At 48.2% G+C, this 24,095-nt stretch overlaps 1 protein-coding gene across 3 annotated transcripts in view; it reads right to left on the bottom strand.

Moving 5' to 3' along the window:
• Nucleotides 1-24,095, bottom strand: part of RGS12 (regulator of G protein signaling 12) — a 118,826-nt gene that overhangs the window by 26,579 nt on the left and 68,152 nt on the right. For all 3 annotated transcript variants that reach the window (XM_079921064.1, XM_079921065.1, XM_079921066.1), the window contains exon 5: nt 23,082-23,103. In XM_079921064.1, coding sequence (XP_079777190.1) covers nt 23,082-23,103 — 22 coding nt within the window. The remainder of the gene's footprint in view (nt 1-23,081; nt 23,104-24,095) is intronic.

The following is a 24,095-nucleotide window of genomic DNA, read 5'->3' as shown; positions in this document are numbered from 1 at the left end:
AATTCACCAGTTTAAGTCAGAGAAATGCTTTCCTGGTGAGAAAGTTTTTGAAGTCTGTTTCAGATCTGCTGAAAACTAGGAAAGCCACCACCTTTACATTGGCTGGACAAACATGCAGGTTACCGTGTTGCAAATAACTTGAAGAATGCCTTACTATTAACATTTTATAGATAATTCTGTAACTCTAGGCTTTCACCCATCATTATCTCACCAGAATATCTCATCCAAACCATAACCTCCAGCACTTTAAATATTTAAATCACAACTCAAGGTCAGGTAATAGGGCTAACTGCCACCGGCCTCCAAGCGGACGGGCCCCCTCGGCACACATACCTGGAGACCGCTCAGTCTGCCTGCCCCCGCCAACCACGACAAGGCACAGACCAGAGGGACTTTACCTGGGCAGAGCCGATAAGAGCCACTGTGATGCCATTTAACCAAATACTTCCAACCATTCACCGCAAACCACCCCTCTGAATCCATACCAGGGTCAGCCAGCACAGCCCCCGGGGCCCCGGGCTCGGGCCACACACAGAGACATTGTTGCTTAGCTCACGCTCCCCAAAGAGGTAAATTAGTGCACTTTCTCCAGAGATCCCAGGCCACAGGCTGACAAAGGCGAGTCTCTCCCTTGGAGCTCACGGAGAAGGAGCCGCCAGTATACCTAGCACAAAGCATCACAGGAGGCACATCCATAATTCAGAGCAGGCCTTCAGCTGCTGCCGCCACGGCTGTGAATTATTCAGCAGGCAGAGAAGCTCCAGAGCTGTTCTCAGAGGCACAGGAGCTGAGGCTGAAGCCCCGGGGGCCTCTGGGTGCTTGTTTTCTGTTAAACTAGCAGCGGCAAAGGAAAAAAAAAAATACTTTTTATAATAAAACTCTTAATTCCCCTATTTAAAACATTTTAATCCCATAAACAGAAAACTTATCTTTTTAATGAGAAGGTGATCACCTTCTCATTAAAAAATTGCATAGTATCAGGAATAAGTATTCGCTAAGTAATAAGCAACTACCCCAAACTGAACCACTTTTAAACCGCAAGGAGCACTTTGAGGTCAAAGCAAAGCATGCACGTGGCTGTCCCATGAAAGCTTTGTTTATAAAAACTGGCGGGGGCTGCATCTGGCTCTCAGGCTGAGCCGGCGGCCATAGATCCTTGGGTGGACACTGCTGCATAAACAGCTACAACTAGGTGACAGTTCTGTTAAAAAGGTGTTACATCAATCTCAACATTTTCCAAGAAAACAATGCAGGAAAAGTGTTTAACGATGCAGCAGAGCCCCAGTGGGTCCCACTTTCCTATCAATGTCCTTTCTGACCTCACGTTTCTGAAGTGCAGCCATCTGCTGATGAGGCAGCAGAGCTCAGGGGTCGCAGAGGCAGTCAGGCCGGGACGCGGGGTCCCAGTCCCTCTGCGTCGGGCCCCTCACCTGCCCAGGGACTCAGGCAGTGCTCAGAAAGGCAGAGCTACCAGCACAGCTGATAAACTGGGGAGACAGGACTTTGAGCGAGGTCCGAAAACACCTCCACTGGACCTAAAGCTGCCCCTTTCTTAGAGCCACACGTGCCATCCTTTGGGGGCAGCTTTTAATTTTGACATAAATTAACCTTGCAGAAAATTACAAAAACAGTTAAAGGAACTCCCATACACCCTTTCCCAGATTCACTAGCCGTCTACATCTTGCTCTGCCGGCCGTGTCATCCTCTCTCCTCTCCCCTTCACTCCCTTCCTCCCAGTCTCCTTCTCTAAACACACACGCCAGTAACTTTTCCCAAACTATTTGAGATTAAGGTGGAGACAGCATACCTCTTCACCCCTGAATACTTTAGTGTGAATTTCTGAAGTACGGGGACATTTTCTTTCACGACCACAGCACAGCCATCAAAACTGGAGAAAGTGACACAGTCCGAGTTCCAGTTTCACCAACGATGTCCTTTCTGGCTATTTCCCCATCCAGGGTCCAATTCAGGTTCGCTTAGTGGTTGTGTCTCTTTAAAAGCTCCCGGCCTGGGGCTTCCCTTAGTGGTGTGGTGGTTACGAATCCGCCTGCCAATGCAGGGGACATGGGTTCGAGCCCTGGTCCGGGAAGATCCCACGTGCTGCGGAGCAACTAAGCCCGTGCGCCACAACTACTGAGCCCGCGAGCCACAATTACTGAAGCCCATGTGCCTAGAGCCCGTGCTCCGCAACTAGAGAAGCCACCGCAGTGAGAAGCTCGCTCACCACAACAAAGAGCAGCCCCTGCTCACCGCAACTAGAGGAAGCCCGCGCAGCAACGAAGACCCAACGCAGCCAAAAACAAATAAATTAATTAATTAAATAAAACAAATAAATAAAAACAAACTAATTAATTAATTATTTTTTTTAAAAAGCCCCCAGCCTCTCTTTGGTCTCTAGACCCAGACATGGGCCGGCTCTTCTGTGGACTGCCCCTCAGTCTGGGCTGCCTGGTGTCTCCTGCTGACCTGGTAGGAGCACTCCGGGAGCGATGGGTGCCCCGCGCGTGTCCTCCTTGCACTTCTCTGCAGGAGAAGGGGCGTCAGCCCCTTGCAGCACTGGTGCTGTTTGGTTGGGGTGCCGGGCTCTCCACTGTGGAGGCGCTAACCTGCCCTCTGAGTTGATGGATGGCTCTTGTTCCTCGTCAAGCTTGTGTCCAGTATTTCAGCATCTGCAGAAGACTTTTCTTTATATATATATAAATTTATTTTCTTTATTTTTGGGTCTGCGTTGGGTCTTCGTTGTTGCGCACAGGCTTTCTCTAGTTGCGGCGAGCAGGGGCTACTCTTGGTTGCGGTGTGCGGGCCTCTCATTGCAGTGGCTTCTCTTGTTGCAGAGCACGGGCTCTAGGCGTGTGGGCTTCAGCAGCTGTGGCACTCGGGTTCAGTAGTTGTGGCTCGCGGGCTCTAGAGCGCAGGCTCAGTAGTTATGGTGCACGGGCTTAGTTGCTCTGCAGCATGTGGGATCTTCCCAGACCAGGGCTCGAACCCATGTCTCCTGCCACCAGGGAAGTCCCCACAGAAGACTTTCTGACACCATAATTCCTCCACATTTTACTGTATGAAAGAGCTTTCCCTCCTCGCCCACTTACTATAAACTCATTTATCTACATCAGTATGCACTCAATGGACTTCTGTTTTTATGCTCTGCCTCCCTTCAAGCCGGCACCTGGGGCCTTCTGGTAAGTCCCCACCATGCACTGAGCACCTCCTTATTTTCTGGTGTAAGAACATGTGTGGGACTCATTTTGTACTTTCCGTGCTCCAGACCAGGAATCAGTTTTGCTCCAAGGAACCCAGTTCCTTTCACTGAGGAGTGGTGTTTGGACACCAAGATCTGGACACAAGGGGCACTCATTGCTACTGGGGGTTTTTGTTGCTTCCAGGCCCTTCCAGTGGACAGAGCTAAGAAATACTGATACCCACACATGCCTATGAATACACAGGTGCACAACTATTTATCTACTTATTTCTACATGCTCACATCCATCTATTAAAACCATGAATTCATACTGACACCTTAAACCCCAACCCCAACCCTAACCCCAATACATTCTCCTGTCCCATATTTGTAACTCCCTCACCAGCAGCGGAGAACTGGGCTCCCACTATTCTTGGTGTATTTGCTCATCTGCTGAAGCCTAGAATACACAGAAGGTACTTTAAGAACTGATAACACGGACTTACCTGGTGGCACAGTGGTTAGGAATCCGCCTGCCAATGCAGGGGACACAGGTTTCAGCCCTGGTCCAGGAAGATCCCACATGCTGCAGAGTAACTAAGCCCATGCGCCACAACTACTGAGCCTACGCTCTAGAGCCCGCAAGTCACAACTACGGAGCCCACGTGACACAACTACTGAAGCCTGCGTGCCTAGAGCCCGTGCTCCGCAACAAGAGAAGCCACCGCGGTGAGAAGCCCGTGCACTGCAATGAAGAGTAGCCCCCACTCACTGCAACTAGAGAAAGCCACGCGCAGCAACAAAGACCCAACGCAGTCATAAATAAATAGATAGATAAATAAAGTTATTTTAAAAAAAGAACTGATAATGCATACACTGCCAAAAACAAAACCACTAACTAGACTTTAATCTTTGTTTACAGTTCTTTTTGAGATAAAATCCACATACAGTGAAATATACAGTCCTAGGTGCAGGATTCCATGAGTTTTAGCATCACGTCATTTACTTTTTTTTTTTTTTTGCGGTACGCGGGCCTCTCACTGCTGTGGCCTCTCCCGTTGCGGAGCACAGGCTCCGGACGCGCAGGCTCAGCGGCCATGGCTCACGGGCCCAGCCGCTCCGCGGCATGTGGGATCCTCCCGGACCGGGGCACGAACCCGCGTCCCCTGCATCGGCAGGCGGACTCTCAACCACTGCGCCACCAGGGAAGCCCATGTCATTTACTTTTTAAAGCCTGTACTTGCTCATCAAGTGAACTGGTCCACCCTTCAAACCAGGCCTTGGGAATATCTGCCATTCGGCCATTTCAACGGTAAAATTCAGTTCTGGGGGAAAACCCAGGTGGAGACTCAGGCCCATGATGGTCATTCTGGCTCTGGGTGGCATAATGCAATAGACTGCATGGGCCTGGATATCTTTATGTCTTGGTTTTCTCATTAGGGGAGAAATTAACAATTGCAGGGCTTTGTGCAAGAGTACGAGTTAAGATCTTTACACCACGCATCTAAATACTGAAAAAATATCAAAGAAGCTAACGTGCTGTTAAGTAAGATATATTCTATTCTCCTCTCTTCAAACGCCCTGAAGTCTAGGCTTGAACTTAGAATTCTGGACCTTGCCCGAGTTCTGCACTGAAAGGTGGATGCACAGGGAGGGCTGCCCGGCCCTCCCCCCACCCCCGCCCTACCCGGCTCAGCTGCACGTCCAAGTCTGCCACGTCCTGCCCACACCGCACAGTAGGCTCCCTAAGAGTATTCACTTCATTCCCCAGCTGCAGCCCTGACACGTTTTACAAATTTAAAGCAGCAGGCCTTTTTTTTTCCTCAAAGCAATCGCATATGGAATCCCTGTGTGTGGACTGGGCCACTGGGAAGGAAGAAGATACAGACAAGAACAGGTGGGACAGACCTCGGCCGCGCTCTGCTTGACCTGGTGCGGCCTCGGGCAGGCAGCCTAGCACCTCCTTCATGAAAGATCTGCCACTATTTACAGAGCCCTTCTGACGATGAGAATGAAATGTCTATGGAGCCTGACAGCACCTCCTCGGCACAGAGTCTGCAAACTATTGATCCATCAGCCCATTTTACAAAGGAAGTTGCTGAAGTGTGAAGCCCTCCTATGACCAGCCTGAGATTAGCTGGTGAAGGTGCTGAGACAGCGTCCATGTGCTCCAAGGGACGCTCCCAGTGTCACCGTTCATGAACTCCTGGCCAGATGTCACAGCCCTGGAGAGCAGGCAAACGCCTCCCAGGTCTATAGGGCAGCGCTCAGTGTACAGTATCCTTCCATATACTTCCCAGGGCCACAGGAAATGTGGGCCCAAACACCAGAAACCTAGATGCTGAGTCTTTCCTGGAGTCACCACCAGAGAGTCGATTTATAACTGTTCTGGCAGAGCAGAGCAGAACAAACTTTCCGTGTCTGAAATGACACAAGTCCTTCTGGAGACTGAAATGCCAAGCAGATGGGGGTGAGATGCTGGGAGAGCTCGCGAGGCCGTGTGAGTGGGCAGAACGGTAGCCAAAAAGGGTCAGCGTGGGAAGTAACGCGACACGCAAAGGGGACGTGTCACTTGTCACATGAGCGCTCGGGATTCACGGCACAGTGCTAGCAACTGTGACCACACGTGGGCTGCCCACTAGCCGGCATCTGACCACAGGGCGCCTCCAGGACTCACCAGAAAGGGACGCGGGACACTTTTCAAAGATTAGCCCTAATCAAATTCATTTAGTATGTTGATTTGAATGAAAAAAATTCACATTATTCACTTACTAATTCCTTAGTGAAATCAGTGTATTTCATCTCAGTGAATAAAATACATACACTCCGTGAAGACCTCGTTTTATTCTGGGGCCAAGAGCCGCACGTGAAGTGTGAACCCTCCAGCTGTGGCCTGACCCTGTCTGGAGGCCACTGCTCAGTGCAGAAGCCCAAGGACCCCGAATGGGGGCTCCACAAGGAAGACTCAAAACTGGCACTCACCCCCGCCTGCAGCCGAGGCACAGCTGCAGGTGCCAGGCCTGCACTGAGACCGTGCAGGTGGGGGGCCAGGCAACGGGCACCCTCCCCAACAGGACAGGGGGCTCGTGGGCTGACCATGAGAGAAGGAAAAGGATCAAGGGGATGAGATCATCAAGGACGCACGGGGCAGGCACCGCCTTCATCAGGGATGGCACTGGGAGGCCACTCCTGTCAGTGGGAAAGAGGTAATACCGAGACATAGGAAAGGCTTACTTTTGGGTCAGGTATAAACTGTACTTTCTGCCTACGGCATCCATAGCCTGGGATTCTGGAACAGTTATGATTTCACATAATTTTAATAATGAAGATAATATGTCAGGTGCAAAACTAAACGAATGTAACACCTGTGTCTTTTATGTGACTTCCAAATAAAGCAATCAAATTCAGAAAGTCATTTGTCCCAGACTGGGCTCCAAAATTCTGGTCACCAGGCTGGCTCCTGAGGGGTCCTTACCTCGCCCCCACCTCACCCCCAAAGAAGGCAGGCAGCTCTCCTGCCCCTTCTCCTGCAGGAGGCGGTGCTGAGTGGTGGGGGCTCCCAAAGCCCCACCCCTGGTCTGGATGTCTCCAGTGGGTGGCGCTCAAGGCAGAGGTGACCCAAATTGAGGAAGCATCGACAAACTAAGGGGTCCGCAATCTTCAAGAGCGGCGTGAATGCGAAAAGCAAGCGAAGAAGGAGGAACTGTTCCATTGAAGGAGACGAAAGAACCACGACAACTAGAAGCCAAATGTAATTCTGAACTGGATCCTTCTACCATAAAGATGACATTTACTATGAATTGGCGAAATGAACAGGGTGTGAGGATGAGATGGTAGCAATGTATCGGTGTTAATTTCCTAATTTTGATGGCTGTATTTTGGTTATGCAGGAAAATGTATTCATCTGTAAGAAATTCACTCTAAAGTATTCAAGATGGTAAGGGTATCATATCAGCAACTTACTTTCAAATGGTACAGGAAAAGTTCTTTGTCCTACAGCTGCAATTTTTGAAAGTCTGATATAGTCTCAGACTGAAAACAAATTACATGGTGCAAAAAATAAATAAAAATAAGGGTGTGCCCTCTCTCCCCCGCCTGCCCCGAGGATCTGCGAGCCTGACTCTGCCATGGAACAATGGATCAGGGCTCCACCACACGGGGGAACCCAACATCCTCCATGCTCTCCTCCTCAAACTGGACGGGCCGTTAAGATGAGTAAGAGGTAAAGTGGGGCCACGCCCTCCTCCTCATTTCTCAACATACATCTGTTGAAGGTCTACTTTGTGGCAAGCTCTGTCCTGGGAGCCAGAGCCCCCAGCCCGGCTCTACCTAGCACAGCTGTGGTGGTTCACGGTGTGGGTTCCGGAGTCACACTGTCCTCCCCGTTCTGTAACGCTGCAGTAACAACCGTGTACTCATGTCACAGGGATGCTGTGAGAACTCCACTCCTCACCAAGTCACCTCACCTTTCTATAGAGCCACAGTAGTAACTATACTGGCATCCTAAGAGTACTGTGACAAGCGGTACCAGGCACATAGTAGGCATTCAATAATACTGGTTGGATAAATAGATCACGTGTTCCAAATACAAGCTAATGAGGTGGCACAGGCTGAAAGGCATGTAACTTCAAATATAAACATCTTGCAGTTTTAATGCACAATTCATAAAATATTTTCTACTTAACAATTTTAAACATAAAAAATAAAATCCCTTACTGATCATTACCTAAAATTCTAGTCCTATCTCCCCTCCCTAGAGGAAACCCACCTTATTAATTTGGTGTTGATCCAAATTTCTTGTTATGCTTTTACAAACTTATATATGTTCCTATCAAAACAATGTATATTGTTTAGGAAAGCTACTACTTTTCGTCTTCCTGAACTCCATTAGCTCTAAAAGTCAGGCCTGGCCACGTGACTGATATGCTGTGGGTTTTCTAGTTAGATGAGAATGTCACTTGTAAATAATGATTATTTCGTTCCTTCCTTTACAAGTTTTAAAATTTCTTTTTCTTGCCTTATAGTGTTGGCCAGAATCTCCAATATAATGTTAAATAGTTGCTAAGATATGAAACACCTTTGTCTTATTCCTGGGTCTAATGTTTAACTATTAAGTATAACTTTAAAAAAATGAAATGGGTAGAAGCAGACTCACAGGTATAGAAAACAAACTAGTGGTTACCAGTGAGGAGAGGGAAGGGGGGTGCAGTATAGGGGGAGGGGATTAAGAGGTACAAACTACTGTGTATAAAATAAGCTACAGGATATAATGTACAACATGTTTTATAACAACTACAAATGGCGTATGACCTTTAAAAACTGTGAACTACTATATTGCACCTGTAACTTATATAATATTGTACATCAACTATACTTCAATTTAAAAAAAAAAAGGAATGGGGACTTAATTTTATTAGTCCCCATTTGCCTCCACTGTGATAATTTTATTAGTCCCTTTGCCTCCACTGTGATAATCATACAGTTTTACCCCTTTAATCTATTAATATAATACAATCTGCTTATGTGACCGTGATATTCCTTTATTGAAGTGTAAGCGCCATGAAGGCAGGGACTTTGCTTTGTTCACCAATGTATCCCCAGTGCCTGTAACAGTTTTTAGAAGAGAGTAGGAGTTCTAAAAATAACTGTCGAATGAATAAATGGTGACTTGAGTGGAAAAGCCTCTAATGTTAAACTATCCTTGCACTCCTTGAATAAACCTCACTTCATAAGGATGCATTTAAAAAATGAAAACACTGCTGGATTCAATTTGCTAAAATTTTATTTAGGAAGTTTCCATATTTGTTCACTAAGTTAAATTGGCCAATAATTCAATTTTGTGCCATACTTGTCTGGTTTTGGTATCAAGGTTATGCTGGCTTGATACGAGCAGGGTAGGGTAGCTTCCCACCTTCTATACCCTGTGTGGTAGACCACGTCAAGTCCAAAATATTTGCTGCCCCTGCTTGTGGGAGGGTTACCGTGCCCCCCACCGCAGTGTCAGGCTTGGCCCTGTGATGCGAGAGAGCGTAGCACGTAGTGCTTGGGAAGGAAGCACCGCCCGGCTCTGCCACAAGACTCACAGTGTCCCATAGAGGAACTGCTGCGACAGCGAAAACACGCAAAGTAAAACAAGGCCAAACTGCAGTGGGCGTATAATGTAAGTAAAAAAGAAATTTTGCTTTCTTAGAGCCACTGTGATTTTGGAGTTATCTGTTATTTGCAACATCATTTATCCCAAGCTGATCGATATACTCACCTATAAATTGGTTTGGGCATGCTGCCTTTTGCGGTGTAGATCTTTGACTTCCAAATCATTTTTGCTTATGTTGATTTATCTAACCAAAGTTTCCTTTTCTTCTTAGGCCAACCATATTTTCCTAAACGTTGTCCAATTGACCTGGTAATCAGATGCATTAGTATAAAGTTATTCGTAGAATTTTCTTATAACTTTAGTTCTCTGTTATCTTTGAAGTCATCTTTGTCTTCTTTCTTCTTCATTCTTAATGTTTTTTCCCTCTTTTTCTTGATCACACGTACTGAAGACTTATTTTTTTGTTGTATTAATCATTTATATACTGTTTGTTTTGTTTTCCATTTTGTTAATTTCTACTTTATGTTTTTCCCTACCTTGTTTTGAAAGCTTATTTGCTGTATTTCCCAACTTTTCTTTTCTATAATATATACATTTAATACTACAAAATTTTCTCTGAAAACCACTTTGACTATATCCCACTGGTGTTAATATGTAGCACTATAATTACTGAACAGTTCTAAACTGTATTATAATTTCCAGCTTAATTTTCTCCTTGACCCATGAATTATTTAGAAATATAGTTTTAAACTTTCAAATGTACAGTTTATTTTGTACTGTCTTTTTGTAACTGACTTCTGTTTAATTACCCTGCAGACAGTAGATGTGCTCTGTTACCCTGCGGACAGCAGATGTGCTCTGTTACCCTGCAGACAGTAGATGTGCTCTGTGTGCTACAAATATATTTTCAATTTGTAGTAACTGCATTTCTGGAGTAGTATATTGTCAACATTGGTAAATACTTCATGTATCTTTGGGAAAAAAGTGTACTCTCTATTGGATGTAAAATTTTATACATATAAAATTTACGTTGTCTGTTTTATAATTCAACGTTCTGTGATCTTACTCTATTTCTTATCACTTGATTTCTTAGTTTCTGAAAAAGGTATATTATAGTCTTCCCCTAAGAATACTTGTCCACTTTTACTGTAGTTCATCTAACTTTGTTTACAAGTGAGAGACTCTATTTTTGGTGCACACTGCCTACTTTCCTCTTTTTTTATTGTTTTTTCACTTGAATTATTCTGTCTGGTATTAATACTGCCGTACCAATTTCCTTTTTCCTTAGTATCTACCTAAGAAAATAATTAATTTCATTTAATTTTTTCAATCTTCCTGTGTCCTTTTGTTTCAAAATTGAATTTTAAACAATCTAAATGGAGAGTTTTCTCCTTTGATGTCCTTTCTCTTCCACTGCTCTTATAATCTTCTTCAGGACCTGTCCTAGGCTCTTTTCTCTATGTAGTTCTTCTAGGCAATTTTATCCACTCCTAGTACCGTTTATATTGGAAATGCAATGAAAACAGCAACAGTGATAGTGACAATAATAACGGCAGCTATCATTTGCGTAGCTTTTCATTATGTGCCACGTACTGTTCTAGACGCATCGCAGGTATCAGTTCCTGTCATTCTCACAGTAGCACTGTAAGGTGGGTCCTGGTACCCATCTTACAGACAGAGAACTGCGGTGGCCAGCTGGTGGCAGAGTCAGGGTTTAACCCAGTCCATGCTCTGACTCGTGTGTCTTATCACCTCTCACGTCTCCAGCCGTCTTCCAGTTCCCACTTCTCATAGGTTTGAGACTTCTCTTTTCTGCATGATCTCTAATTACTCAAGCTTGCCAAGGCACTGAAGTCCACTGGTGGATAGATGACCCTTAAGCTCACGCTTTCCAGGCGCAACCGCTTCTGGCATCCACACTCAGTTACCCCACTGTCTACACCACATCTCCACCTGGAAATTGCGAACCACCTCAAAAGTCACAGGCCCAAAGCAGAGCTCTTGTTATTGCCCTGTTATCTGTTTCTCCCGACCCTGCTCCTTCCCACCCCTGCCGACGTGGTGACCGCCCCCCAGTGGAGGTCTCCTCACCCTGCGCTCTCCTCACAGACACAGAGTCGTCCTCTCTCAGGTCTCCACTACCCCGGATGCTCCTTCTCGGCTTTTTCCTGGCTCTTCCCATCTCCCCAAACTCACATGAGGGACAGCCTCTGCTCTCATCTCGGGGCTCGGCTCCGCTGGACTCGCGGGCCTCTGGCTGGAGCAGGCCCTGCCGCCCGCCTCCATCTCTCCCACCACCAGCAGCAGCACATCCCGCGACCATCCACCGTCTCCCAGAGGCGAGCACGGCCTGTCCACCAGCCTCTCTCGGGTGCTCGGGTCACCTTACACGCAAGTCCCTGCAAAGTCTTGTACGTTACAAGGCTTTCCCTCCCTTCTCTGAACAACAGCATCTGTTTGAGGGTGACACGTTGGCCTGAAGTAATCTCGATTAATGCTGGTTTTAGATACTGATAGAGGTCACTCATCTAAAAGAAACAGTTTTTTAAAAGGCAAACAAAGCCAGATTTAGTATTTATTCCTGGGGGAATGACCTGAAGATTTTTAAAGAGCAAGACAGTAAGTGGCTACGTAATGAAGATCACGAATGCACAGTCACAGAACAATGAGAAAACCCAGCTGCCCTAATACCAATGGCTGTTAGTGGCTGGCGCCGCACTTCCAGTGAAAGCATCACTCACAGATTCCAAAGTGCTGTACCCCCCCAGCTCAGACAGAAAGAAGCAGAGGTGACTCTGGAAAACTGGCAGTGACTCACAAGTTAGCTCCAAAATGTGTAAGGAAATGCAAAGGGCCTGGAATAAGCCAAACCATCCTGAGACTACACAACCAGATCTCTGAACGCACGACAGAACGACAGTAATGACGACACAAGGTGCTGATCCAATGACAAAGAGACCAATGGAACAGAAGCTGGAAGCCAGAAACAGACCCACAAATATACGATTACCTGATAAAGGTGCTGCCTCCTTTCAGTGGGGACAGGATCGCCTTTTCAATAAATGGAGCTGGATCAACTGGGTCCCAGACGGGAAAAATGAATCTTGTCCCCTAACTCACAGCATACACAAATACCAGCTGCAGATCATCAGAGCTTTCAATGCAGAAGATAAAACAACGATGGCTTTACCTTCATGAACTTGGGAAGGGCAACGCCTGCTCTAAAAGGATATAAAAAGCATCACAGAAAGGGAAAATGATAAATTGGATGATACAAAGATTAAAAACTTTTGGTCACCAAAAGAGACCACAAAGAGGGCTTCCCTGGTGGCGCGGTGGTTAAGAAGCCACCTGCCAATGCAGGGGACATGGGTTCGAACCCTGGTCCAGGAAGATCCCACATGCCGCGGAGCAACTAAGCCCGTGAGCCACAACTACTGAGCCTGTGCTCTAGAGCTCGCGAGCCATAACTACTGAGCCCACGTGCCAAAACTACTGAGCCCACGTGCCACAACTACTGAAGCCCGCGCGCCTAGAGCCCGTGCTCCGCAACAAGAGAAGCCACCACAATGAGAAGCCTGAGCACCTCAATGAAGAGTAGCCCCTGCTCGCCGCAACTAGAGAAAGCCCGCGCACAGCAACGAAGACCCAATGCAGCCAAAATAAATAAATTAAAAAAAAAAAAAAGAGAGACCACAAAGAGAATGAACAGGTAAGCTGTGGGGGAGCTCACCTGAATACATAAATCCAATGTATTTTTTCAAATTTCCTACAAATTTCAAATTTGAATTTTTTTCAAATTTCCTACATACCAATAAGGAAAAGTAGATGATCTAGCAGGAAAATGGGCAGAAGTCTTGCATGAGCACTGAGTTGAAGAGACAGAGATTAGAATCAGGCCAGGCCAGGCTGGAATTTGCAGGTGCCAGGAGGAAAGCTAGTGAAGAAAGAGCTCCAGAAATCTCAAAAGAGAGCCCTGGAGTCTGTTGCTGAATTCTAAGGTGTGTGCACACGGGGCGAAACCCATGAGGCCAGGCAAAGAAGAGCTGGGAGCTGCAGGATGAACGTTCCCAGAACTCACACAGGGTTGTGAGATTTCTGAGTCCCCACTAGCTCTGCTTGAATGCCTGGCCTTCAAAGGAGACCCCACATGTGTCAGGCTTCAGTAGTGGGCTAAACTCGCTTACAGTGAAAGCGACTTTAGATTTGGCCTAGAAAAAAAAAGTGTAAAAACAAGCCTCAAAGGGGCCAAGCCAAGCCCCAAGTAGCTGAACTGCCAATTAGAACAAAGCCCTATACTCTTCAAGGGAAGACAACAAAATCCCGCAGCCAGTCGAAAACCACTAGACATGAGAAGATGCAGAAATGTGACCCACGACCAGGAGAAAAGTGAGGCAGTAGAACAGACCCAGGAGTGACAGCGAGGATACGTGAGCAGTGAGAGACCTGTTGTAAACACGCTCTAGAGTTTAAAGGAAAGCGTGAATATGTCAGGAGAGAAGTGAAGGCTTCTAAAAGATCTGAAAGGAACTTCTAGAGGTGAAAAATAAACCTCTGAAATGAATAGTCCACAGGATGGAATTAACAGCATATTAAACACTGTAGAATAGATCAGTGAACTTAAACACAGAGCAAAAGAAACTATGAAGCATATGGAGAAAAAAAAAAAAAAAGGCTGAAAATGAACAAGTCTCAGTGGCCTGTAGGAAAAGCCCAAGTCCCCAGAGTGGGAGAGGGGCGAACAGTATCTGACACTCAACACGCCCCAGATGGCGGATACACAGCAAAACCAAGCCAAGACTCATCGCAATTAAGTTGCTGAACACCAGCGAGAGAGAGAATCTTACAAGCTGAGCAGGCAGGCCCAAGGCCTCTGCTTTCTCTCCTTAGTTTTCTTAACCTGCATAAAAGCTGCTTAGGTAGAGCTCTTGCAAAAAGCCACTGAGCCCTCCCCAACCTCAAGGTCCACTTCTAGACCTTTCCCCTAAATTATTTTGGCCAATCAGATTTTCAGCCCAATCTGTGTAATACTTTCTCTGAGCAACGTTATACCTATTCTCCTGAGAGTGAATCTAATAAAATTTTCAAGCCACTTGGCAAGTCCTTAGGTAAAAAGCTTCCAGCATTTAAAACAATATTAATTATTTTAGTAAACGCTTCACTGAAGTGTAATACATACCAAAAAAGGGCACAAATCATGAGTGAACACTCGTGTGAGAGGCAGAACACGGGCTCTGGCGCGAGTTGCCTCAGGGTGACTGCTCCCCTGACGGGACACACGGCTTACTAGACCAGTCCTTACACTGCTCTGCATGCTACGGTTTCCTAAGAGACGCTTTCCCCCCAAGAATCAAACTAATCAATCCCCTTGGAGTGGAAGGAGACACACCTGCTTCCAGGTGGGGCCTCTGGGGGGAGGATGAGGAACGCACACAGGAAGGGGTCACAAAGGGGACCCCCTTCCACAGTGACTGCAGTGCTTTGGAGGAAAGGCCTCAGGCAAATACGCCCCAACGTTAGCTGGCGTGGCTTCTAGGAGGAAGGTATGTGGTCACTGGTTTATTACTTTTGAACTTCTGTTTGGTTGAAAAAAATTTCACAGTATAAATAATTACTAATAAAAACTCTCTCCAAATATCTTGTAGAACTGGAAAGAAATCAGCACACTGCAAAGAATCTTGGCAGAAATCGAGTCTCTATCCTTCCAAAAACTAAACTCCAAGTCTGACTAGTGTTTACAAAATACTTAGTACTTCGTACCCTATAAATACACTATGCAACTCTGGGTATAATTTTTAGGTTCAAAGCAGACCATAAGGTATGTTACAATATATTAAACTGAAATAAAGACTTCTGGTTAAAACAACCCCTCCCACACAGCAAATAACAAATTAACATTCCATCTCTACTAGTTAGCAAACATTTTTGAAAATGTGCAATTAGGCTGCACTGTTCTTCTGATGAGGAAAATATGGCTTCACCAGAATTCTGTACAAATACCCATGACACCACTCTGAAACCTTTACATTTCTCCTTCTCTTTCATAATTTTACAGGATGCAAATTCATTGCCAAAAATACTAGAGATCATAGTACCTCATATTTTATTTTTAAAGATTTTTTTTTGATGTGGACCAGTTTTAAAGTCTTTACTGAATTTGTTACAATATCGCTTCTGTTTTATGTTTTGGATTTTTGGCCGTGAGGCATGTGGGATCTTAGCTCCGCGACCAGGGATCGAACCCACACCCCCTGCACTGGAAGGCAAAGTCTTAACCACTGGACCACCAGGGAAGACCCAATACCTAGTATCTTAAAGAAGGGTGCAGTTTAACTCCCTCAATTAACAGGCACGTAACCCTCACCACCAGGCAGCTGCTGTAAGAGCCCCGGAAGCGGCCTGACGCGCAGGGCCCACTCCTGCACCGCGACCCCACCAGGCAGGCAGAGAAGGTGCCATCAGGCCTCGAGAAAAGATAAGACACAGAGAGAGACGACGGCGGCCTGCGAGCTTCCCTCCGTGGCCGTGGAGCGCACGGTGTGAGCGGATTGGGTGCGGGCGGCTAGCCAAGAGCTGCCCGGGGGGAGTCAGCTCTTTCCAGAGAGTGACCAAAGCAACAGGAGTTTTTCTGTGCCTTGATGTATTCTCTCACACACGATGGTGTTAAAGGAGAGACCCTCTAAACCCCAAACCCCTGAAGCAGTAAGAGTCACTTCTGGAAACCAAAGTTTACTGTGAACTTTAGTAAAGCGCGAGGGAAACAGAGCTGAGAGGCAGACCTGGATGGAGGGCTGAGGGTTGGCCTTAGGCGAGAGGCGGGAGGGGTCCCAAGGCTGGAGGTGGGGAATGAGGACCCTCGGCTGGAGATGGCCCAGATTGTGCTCACCATGGCTCCCCGGGTGTCCAGCAGGGTCACGGAGCGGGCAGAACCGGGAGATGTGGCCCCGCAGCCATGCCCACTGAGCTACGCTCAGCCCTGGCCAGGTGTGTACAAACTTTTGGGGAAGGAGCCCCGGTGGGCCCTGGAAAGCGATCTGCTGGGCCTGAGACCACTCACCGCCCAGCACCTGGAGGAACGGGCGGAGAGGACTGGAGGCTCTAGTCTGTGACCACCTACTTTGCTCTTTTGTTTCCTACTGAAAGTTATTTCAAAACAAGACAAAACAAACCGGCACACGGCAGCTGCCCAGGTAAGTGTGGGCGACGTGAAGACGAGCCACCGACTCTCCTCCCCCCACGTCCAGCACAGGCGGGGGCGGAGGAGGGGCAGTAAAAATCAGCCACAAACTTAGCAAAAGCAACCAGAAAAGACGGCACCGTCTGATGCCGTAAGCTTCAAACAAGAAAAAGAGAAAGAAAAGAGAAAAAATGAGAACGTTTTGACAGGTTCTGAGTCTAACCCATCCCTGAGTCCCCAGCAGGTGTCCTGGGGAAGGAAGGTGCACCGACAAAACAGGGAAAGTCAAGGGTACACCCTTGTGGGTAGAGCCCAACTAGTGCTGAGGGTGTCAGCTCAGGCAGGAAGGACACGGGAGCTCGGCACTGTGGTCTCTCTGGGCTCAAGAATGTCAGTGCCAGAAAACACAGTGTTAAGGGCCATGGGGACTGCTGACATCCACAGATGGGAGGATGACGTGATAGATGGGTAAATGGGTGGGTGGGTGGGTGGACAGATGGACGGATGGATGGGTGGGTGGGTGGGTGGATGGATGGGTAGGTAGATGGATGTGTAGATGAGTGGGCGGACGGAGGAAAGAAGGTATAGAATATGCAAAAAGCAAACACAAAGTCTGGTCTGGAAGAAAACACAGCCTAAAAAGCTTTAGAAATTCTTCATGTTCTCTGAGAGAAAGGGGAGAAAGCACAGTTGATGAAACAGATTGAGGACAAAATCAATACTATTACAAAATGAATAAAAAGTAAAAGAAGAGGCAAGATATGTCTGAAAAATCAAATTAATAACATAGAAAAAAACCTTTTACAACTAAATTGCCTTTGAGTATAACTGACTGACTTTCTCAAAGAAGGAGAAGAGAACACTCTTGGGCTCTTAGAAACCTCCCTGGTGAGTGAGAGCAAAGAGGCCGAGGGTCTGACCTGCTTAACGGTGACCACGTGATCAGAACTCCTTCCGAAGATTTGCAAACCTATCTGATAAAGGATTAATAAACATAATATACAAGGAGCTCATACAACTCAATAACAAAAACCCAAATAAGCAGATTAAAAAACGGGCAAAAGACCTGAGGTGAATATATTCTTAGACACAGAAGACATACAAATGGCCAACAGGTACATGAAAAGACGCTCAACATCACTGATCTCAAGGAAATGCAAACCAAAACCACAATGAGATGTCACCTCACACCCATTAGTCGACAGTCTTGTCTATTATCAGAGACAAGAGGTGAGTGCTGGAGAGGGTGTGGAGAAAAGGAAACCCTCCTACACTGTGGGTGGGAATGTACATTGCTGTAGCTGCTGTGGAAAACAGTCTGGAGGGTCCTCAAAAGAATTAGAACTAGAACTACCATAGGATCCAGCAACTCCATTCCTGGTGATTCATCCAGATGAAGCAGGATCTCGAAAGATATATGCATCCATGTTCACTGCAGCATTATTCACAACAGTCAAGATATGGAAACAAGTTAAGTGCCCATGGAGGAACAGATAAGGAAATTATGGTGTGTGGATATATATATATATATATATATATATATATATTACGTATAATGGAATATTATTGTCTTAAAAAAAAAGAAGGAAATCCTGCCTTTGCAACACCATAGATGAATCTGGAGGACATGCTAAATGAAATAAACCAGACACAGAAAGACAAAAACTGTATGATCTCACTTCTATGTGGGATCTAAAATAGTCCAATTCATAGAAGCAGGGAGTAGAATGGTGGCTGCCAGGGACTGGGGGGAGGGGGACATGGGGAGACATGGGTCAAGGCATGAAAAGTGTCAGCTGTGAGATGAGTAAGTGCAGCGCGGTGACTATAATCGTAGTGTTTTGTACACTTGACATTTGAGAAGAGTCGATCCCAGTGTTCTCACCACACACACAAAAGGTGCCTGTGTGAAGTGACAGGTGTGTTAATTAGCTTGATTGTGGTGATCATGCCACAACGTGTATGTACATCAAAATATCACACCATATACCTTAAACACATACAATTTTTTTTATCAATTATACCTCAATAAAGCTGGAAAAAAGTAAAATAAAATAATTTTTAAAAGGGAAAAAGAAAGCCTCGCGTAGGAAGCGGTTACTGATATCAGAAGTGAGTCCGAACAACACGCACGGGTGGGTACCGAGCATGACCTAGGGCGCTGACCTCGCCTATAACCGGTTTCTCTTTGGCTGCATCTCACAGCCCAGGCTTATGACGTAGTCCTGGTCACTAAGGGACCATTGGCCCGACACCACATACTCAGCTGCTCTCCACGTTGACTGTAACTACCGATGAGCCTAACCGGCCAGCACACCTCTCAGCTACCAGTTACAAAGGAACTAACCAGCAAGCGCAGAGCCTCCACCAGACCCCCGTCCCCCCTCCCAGTACTGAGCCCCGGGACTGAGCCGGCTCAGGCAAGGCCCAGAGTTCATGGAGCCAACGTCAGTGCCCCAGGCTGGTGACACCCGGGCTCAGTGGCCCGGGCTCCGCAGCTGCCAGGTGACACGGAGCCCCACCGCTCCGCCTTCCCTGTCACTTCCTAACCTGCCGGCCCCCTTCCTGACGTCCTATTGCTTGGCCGAAGTTGTACTTCGTTGGAAAGGGGCAGACGGAGAAAAGCAGGGCAGACAGTAGACATAAAATCAAAGGCCGTCTCCATTCAGAAAACAACAATTAAAGAATGCATGTCTTTCATCTCAGATATTATTTCTGATTTCAAAAGGTCCCGGTTTTTATGTTAGAACAATAATCAGAAATATTACAAAGTACTGCTGATTAATTTATGGCAACAGAGTTTAAAATCCACTCCAGAACGATCTGTCAGACAGAAGAAACTGCACGCGTGTCCCCGTGGACACTTGGGCCGCGGATGCAGAAGCATCCTCAAAGGCCCTGGCCACGCCCAGCAGACAGTTCTGCTGCCGTATTTTACAGAATGGGATTCTACTAAGCTCGCTTGCTTCTTTTTTGAGACGGTTTCACGAAGAAGGAAAAACTGAAAGCCACCGCCCTAACGGCCTAACGCAGGCCTTAGCCCCGAGGCCCTGCTGTCTGCCATACTGTAAATGCCCGAATTCAATATTCACTTGACAAACACCTCCCGTGCCATCGCTGTGCTGAAGCCACCGCGCGAAGGTCACTGTCCAGTGGGTGGAGGGAGCAGACAAGCCAGTGACACCGATAAATAATTAAAATGATGGTACCTCGTCAGCAGTGTCGGAAGGAGATGAAGCCTAGGCTGACGCTCAAGTGAAGGCCGGGGTGGTCGGCGCAGGGCTCCGGGGGGCGCTGCCCCAGGCCGGGGAGACCACGCTGGCAGCGGACAGTGCTGTGGGAGCCCACCGAGACCCCACGCGTCTGAGGGGCCGCGGGAGACTAGGGGAGGAAGTCTGCCAGCCCGGGGGGTGGAGCGAACCGCGAGGGGCGGAGTTTAGGCGGAGGAAGTGGGAGGGGCCGGGATTCAGGGGGCGGAGACGGAGGAAGGTCACGGGGAGACCCTGGGGCCACAGCATGCTTGGGGAGAAAGAGCGAGGTTGGAAAGGCTAGGTTGGTATGTGTATGAAGCAGCTAGAGAGAACGTGCCCCGTGCCCCAGACCCCAGACCCCAGACCCCAGACCCCAGGAGCCAGAGCCGCGTCCCCCATGGTCACAGCCCGACACGTGCCTGCAGGTGCAGGCGTTTATTCGAAAGCTCCCTAATGCCCCAACTTCCCAACCTCAAAGGGCGGGTCCAGTATCGGCAGAGACAGCCTGGCCCTTCCAGGGTGTGGAAGCTGTGTGGGAGGGGAAGTCCTGGCGAAGCTGCTTGGTACTACAGGGTAAAAAAGAAAGAAAATAAGAGAGTAAACTTTAATTACAATAAAGCTGCCTTGTGCCAAACCCCCGGTTCAGGGACTGGAAGGCTCTCTCCCCTCTGCTCGGGAAGGCCTTACAATGCCACCAGCTGTGGCCGCCAGCTCCCCAGGGTTCCGTTCCCACACGGGGGATCCGGGGTGAATAAGCGTTCGGACAATTTGCCACAAGGCAGGTCATTGCATTTTTAAGCGCCTCTCACGTGCTAGGATGTTCTTCCTTTTCTTGAGGTAGAATCTGCCTCCCTGGACTCCCTCCTGGTCCTGGTTTGCCCTCCACAGAGACTGACCTCTAATCCTTCCTTCACAGGGTGGTCTCTGGCTTTGGGCCACTCTCCTGAGAAATCGAAAAGACACACTTCTGGTTGACAAAGATTGTGAAAGCAGCATTGTCCAGCTTTCTTAAAATAAAGCCACAAAACTAGCTATATGGTGAGAACACACATAATAAAGGTATGAAGTGTGAAATGAGTCCAAAAGTTAAACGAGTCCAAGTGACCTCACCGGCAAGGTGAACTGAACACAAAACATTCCTGAGTGCTGATTTATTAGTCACCCAAACCAGGCCGACGGCTAGGTGGAGGCCGCGCGGCTTGTGAAAAGGCTGCTCCCCAAAGCCGGTCCTGAGTCACTGCAGGACTCGTTTCCCATAGAAGCAGTTTGTTCCTGGAGCTCCCAGGCCCCCAGGAGCCGGAACCTCCTGCTCAGCACGAACATGAAACATCTCTGTGGACACACGTTCTGAGTTTGTGCCTGGATCCTCTCACCAGCCCCGACTGCGGATGGGGTAAGGTGACCCCAGGAAGCAGGTGTCAGGAACTGGAGGGTCCAGGGCTGAGACGCGGCGCAGGGCGCTGTGAGCCTGGGTCTGCAGTGAGGCAGACCTCAGAGCCTGGGCCCAGCCTCTTAACCTGGTGTCTGTGTGACCCTCCTTCTGCCTGCGTGCTTCTACCTGTAAAGATGGCTGAGTATAACACACACCTCCTGGAACTAACGTGCAGAAGAAATGAGATCGCTTTTTCTTCTCATTTGTAAGCAGAAAAGAAATTGAAGATGGAAAATAATAAAAGCATGGAAAAACTCAATAGGACACACACAACTGTCTGGTGCAGTCCCTGAAATTGAAGGCGTGCTCAAGAAATAGTGACCTTGCCCCCTCCCTGCTCTGCCGCAGAGGGACTCATGAGGGAGGGGCCCATCCTGAGTGGCCCGGGGCCTGAGGCAGGAAGAGAAGTAGGGACTTGGGGGTGGGGAGCCCCAGCAGGGCAGGGGGACCACTGCCACCAGCCAGGACACCGCTTCCTTAGAAAGGACACAGGGCTGTGAGTCTGGGACTTCCCACACTTGGGAAGTTTAACTTTCCAAAAATTGTAAAATGAAGTACATAATAAAACTCCCCGGGGTTCCTGCATCTACCGCTGACAGAAGAAAACTTTAGAGATGAATAAAGCTTAGTAATTATGATTAAATTGAACATTTTAAATAAACTTCGCAAATGTATAAACGTCCTGCAGAAATGAATGCCTTCTAGCAGAAAAGATAAATGAGCGCACAGGAGGAAGGTGAACATGAACAGAACACTGTGAAAACCACTCACTTCATCCTGGAGTTGGTTACAGGTCCTATTTCCTTTCATTAGGGAAGCTTTTCCCACTCCTAGCTTAAGGTGATTAAATGACATGATTATTGTTGTACATAAGACAGGTAACATAATTCCTTTTATTAAAAAAATAAATCCCCAGACACAGACTTTAGGATCTGTCTGGTCTCAGCTTCAGGTATCTGCACATTTCTCGTACTTCCCACGGCTGGACTGACCCCAGCCGGCGGAGGGTGACTGGCGTCACCTTCCAGGCCGAGCCCCGCCGCGTATCTGCCACCCTGTCTAAGGCTCATGACTGAAGTCTGTAGTTGTTGGACAACAGAAACCCTTGGTTTCTCTTTAGCTTACAATAAAGAGGGTAACGTTGAACCCCGTGACTCCCCAGCTCTGGCAGTACTTGGGACCCACAGCCAGCAAATAAATGAAAATAAAGTGCTGATACGTTCTGACAAATTATAAAATTCAACTCTCAATAGACAGAACAGAGTAATTAAAAACAAGTTAAAAAAACCAAAACTGTGAGCATAGGACTTTTATGAGTATTATCAGAAATAAGGAACATTTGGAAGAAACTCTCCAAATCATTTTGAAGGGTTTTTAAAACTCACGGAACTAAAATGATAAGGGTTACATCGAGAAATATCTTAAGTGAAGTAGGATATCTCCGGCCATCTGCTTTTCGGGGAAGTCCCATTAAAAGAATCCCCTGAACAAAACCACTTAAAGGCAGAAAGTAAGCTTCCTCTTCATCCCACACCTCTCCAATTATCTACTAAACTTTTCCTAAGAAAGGGAAATTTAGCAACCGAGCGTCTCACCCGAATTTGCTCAAATTCAGCGAGAGCTCTACAACCTCCACTTGCTGGTTTACAAGCTGGTTCTGCAAGGCAGGCAGCAGGTCTTTACTTGCTGGCACAGGAATGCGAGGGGACGGGCGAGGGTGCTGTCACACCCAGCACGTCCCTGCGATAAACTGCTTCCAAACCCCAGGTGGCAGCCACTGGGAGGAACGGAGAGCTGCCCCCAAACTGGCCCCGACTAAACCCTCCCCCCACCCAGGGAAGCAGAAAGGCCAAGAAAACATCGTTACGAGAGAGCCAACAGCAAATACACTCCACATTTGAAAACATCGTTAAAAATAATAAAAATATACATCAGAAATTGTGACTTACCACCATCAGACACAGTTGCAGACTGAAAGAAAAGAGAGAGAGACATGAGTTAATTGGGCCTCATGACAGGTCAGGAGATGATAGCACGTCCACGTGAGGAGCAAAAGCAGACTCTGGCCGTCCCCGTTCTGGGAGCGGGTGTCCAGGAGACCAGCCGCCTCACTGGGGCGCGTCCCTGCGCTTCCTGGGCGAGCCGGGGAGCAGGCCGGGCGGAAGCAGCCCATCTCCACTTGGGGACAAATCCCAGCACGTTTGACATCGCCGTCTTAGTAACAACCTCGGTGAGAACCGTGTTACAACTTCGGTCTGATCAGCCCGGGCTGGAGTCCGTGAGGCGCACCCACGTCCAGGAGGCAGGCACCCTGCCCACTGTCCGTCCAGGGCCAGGCGCTGCCCTGGGCACATCACAGCCCCGCTCGGCGCTCTCACGCCGAGGCCCGGCCCGCGCAGGGGTGAAACCGCCCCGGTGGTAGCAGACTGGGGGCTCGCCCACAGCCAACCCCGACCACCAGGCCCAGCCACCCTGAGCAGACAGATGGGGACAGGCCAGGACTGGAGGGAGGAGGCCATCGAGGGAGGTCCTGGAACGACAGGCGGGCTGGGCTCCCAAAGAGCTCTGAGCAATCCTCCGATGGGGACAGCTGAGCAAGGCCCCCTGGGGACCCGCCTGTGGGTCAACAGTTCTGAGGTTGCAACCTAGGGAAGGTCACCTGGGACATGGAGGGAGAGGGCTCCGGAGAAGGAGTCGGGAAAGGGAAAAGCTGGGCGGAGGCAGGAGAGGGTGTCGGTGGCACAGACACCAGGGAGCCTTCACCGCGGGAAGGGGAGCGGGTTCCGTGCAGGGCAACCTGCTGCCTTGTTGACATGTCCTGGTCACGGCACAGGCACAGCTCCGAGAGCAGCGGGCAGGAGGGCCCCAAGGCAGGGACGGGGGCCAGCGGGCCGTTGGTGCGGTGCCGGGCACCGGAGCGGGCGTGCTGCCCTCTGCGTCTTTGCCCAGCGCTGGGCTGGGCG

Source organism: Stenella coeruleoalba (assembly GCF_951394435.1).
Source record: "Stenella coeruleoalba genome assembly, chromosome: 4".
Lineage (NCBI taxonomy): Eukaryota > Metazoa > Chordata > Mammalia > Artiodactyla > Delphinidae > Stenella > Stenella coeruleoalba.
This window is presented reverse-complemented; position numbering and strand designations above follow the sequence as displayed.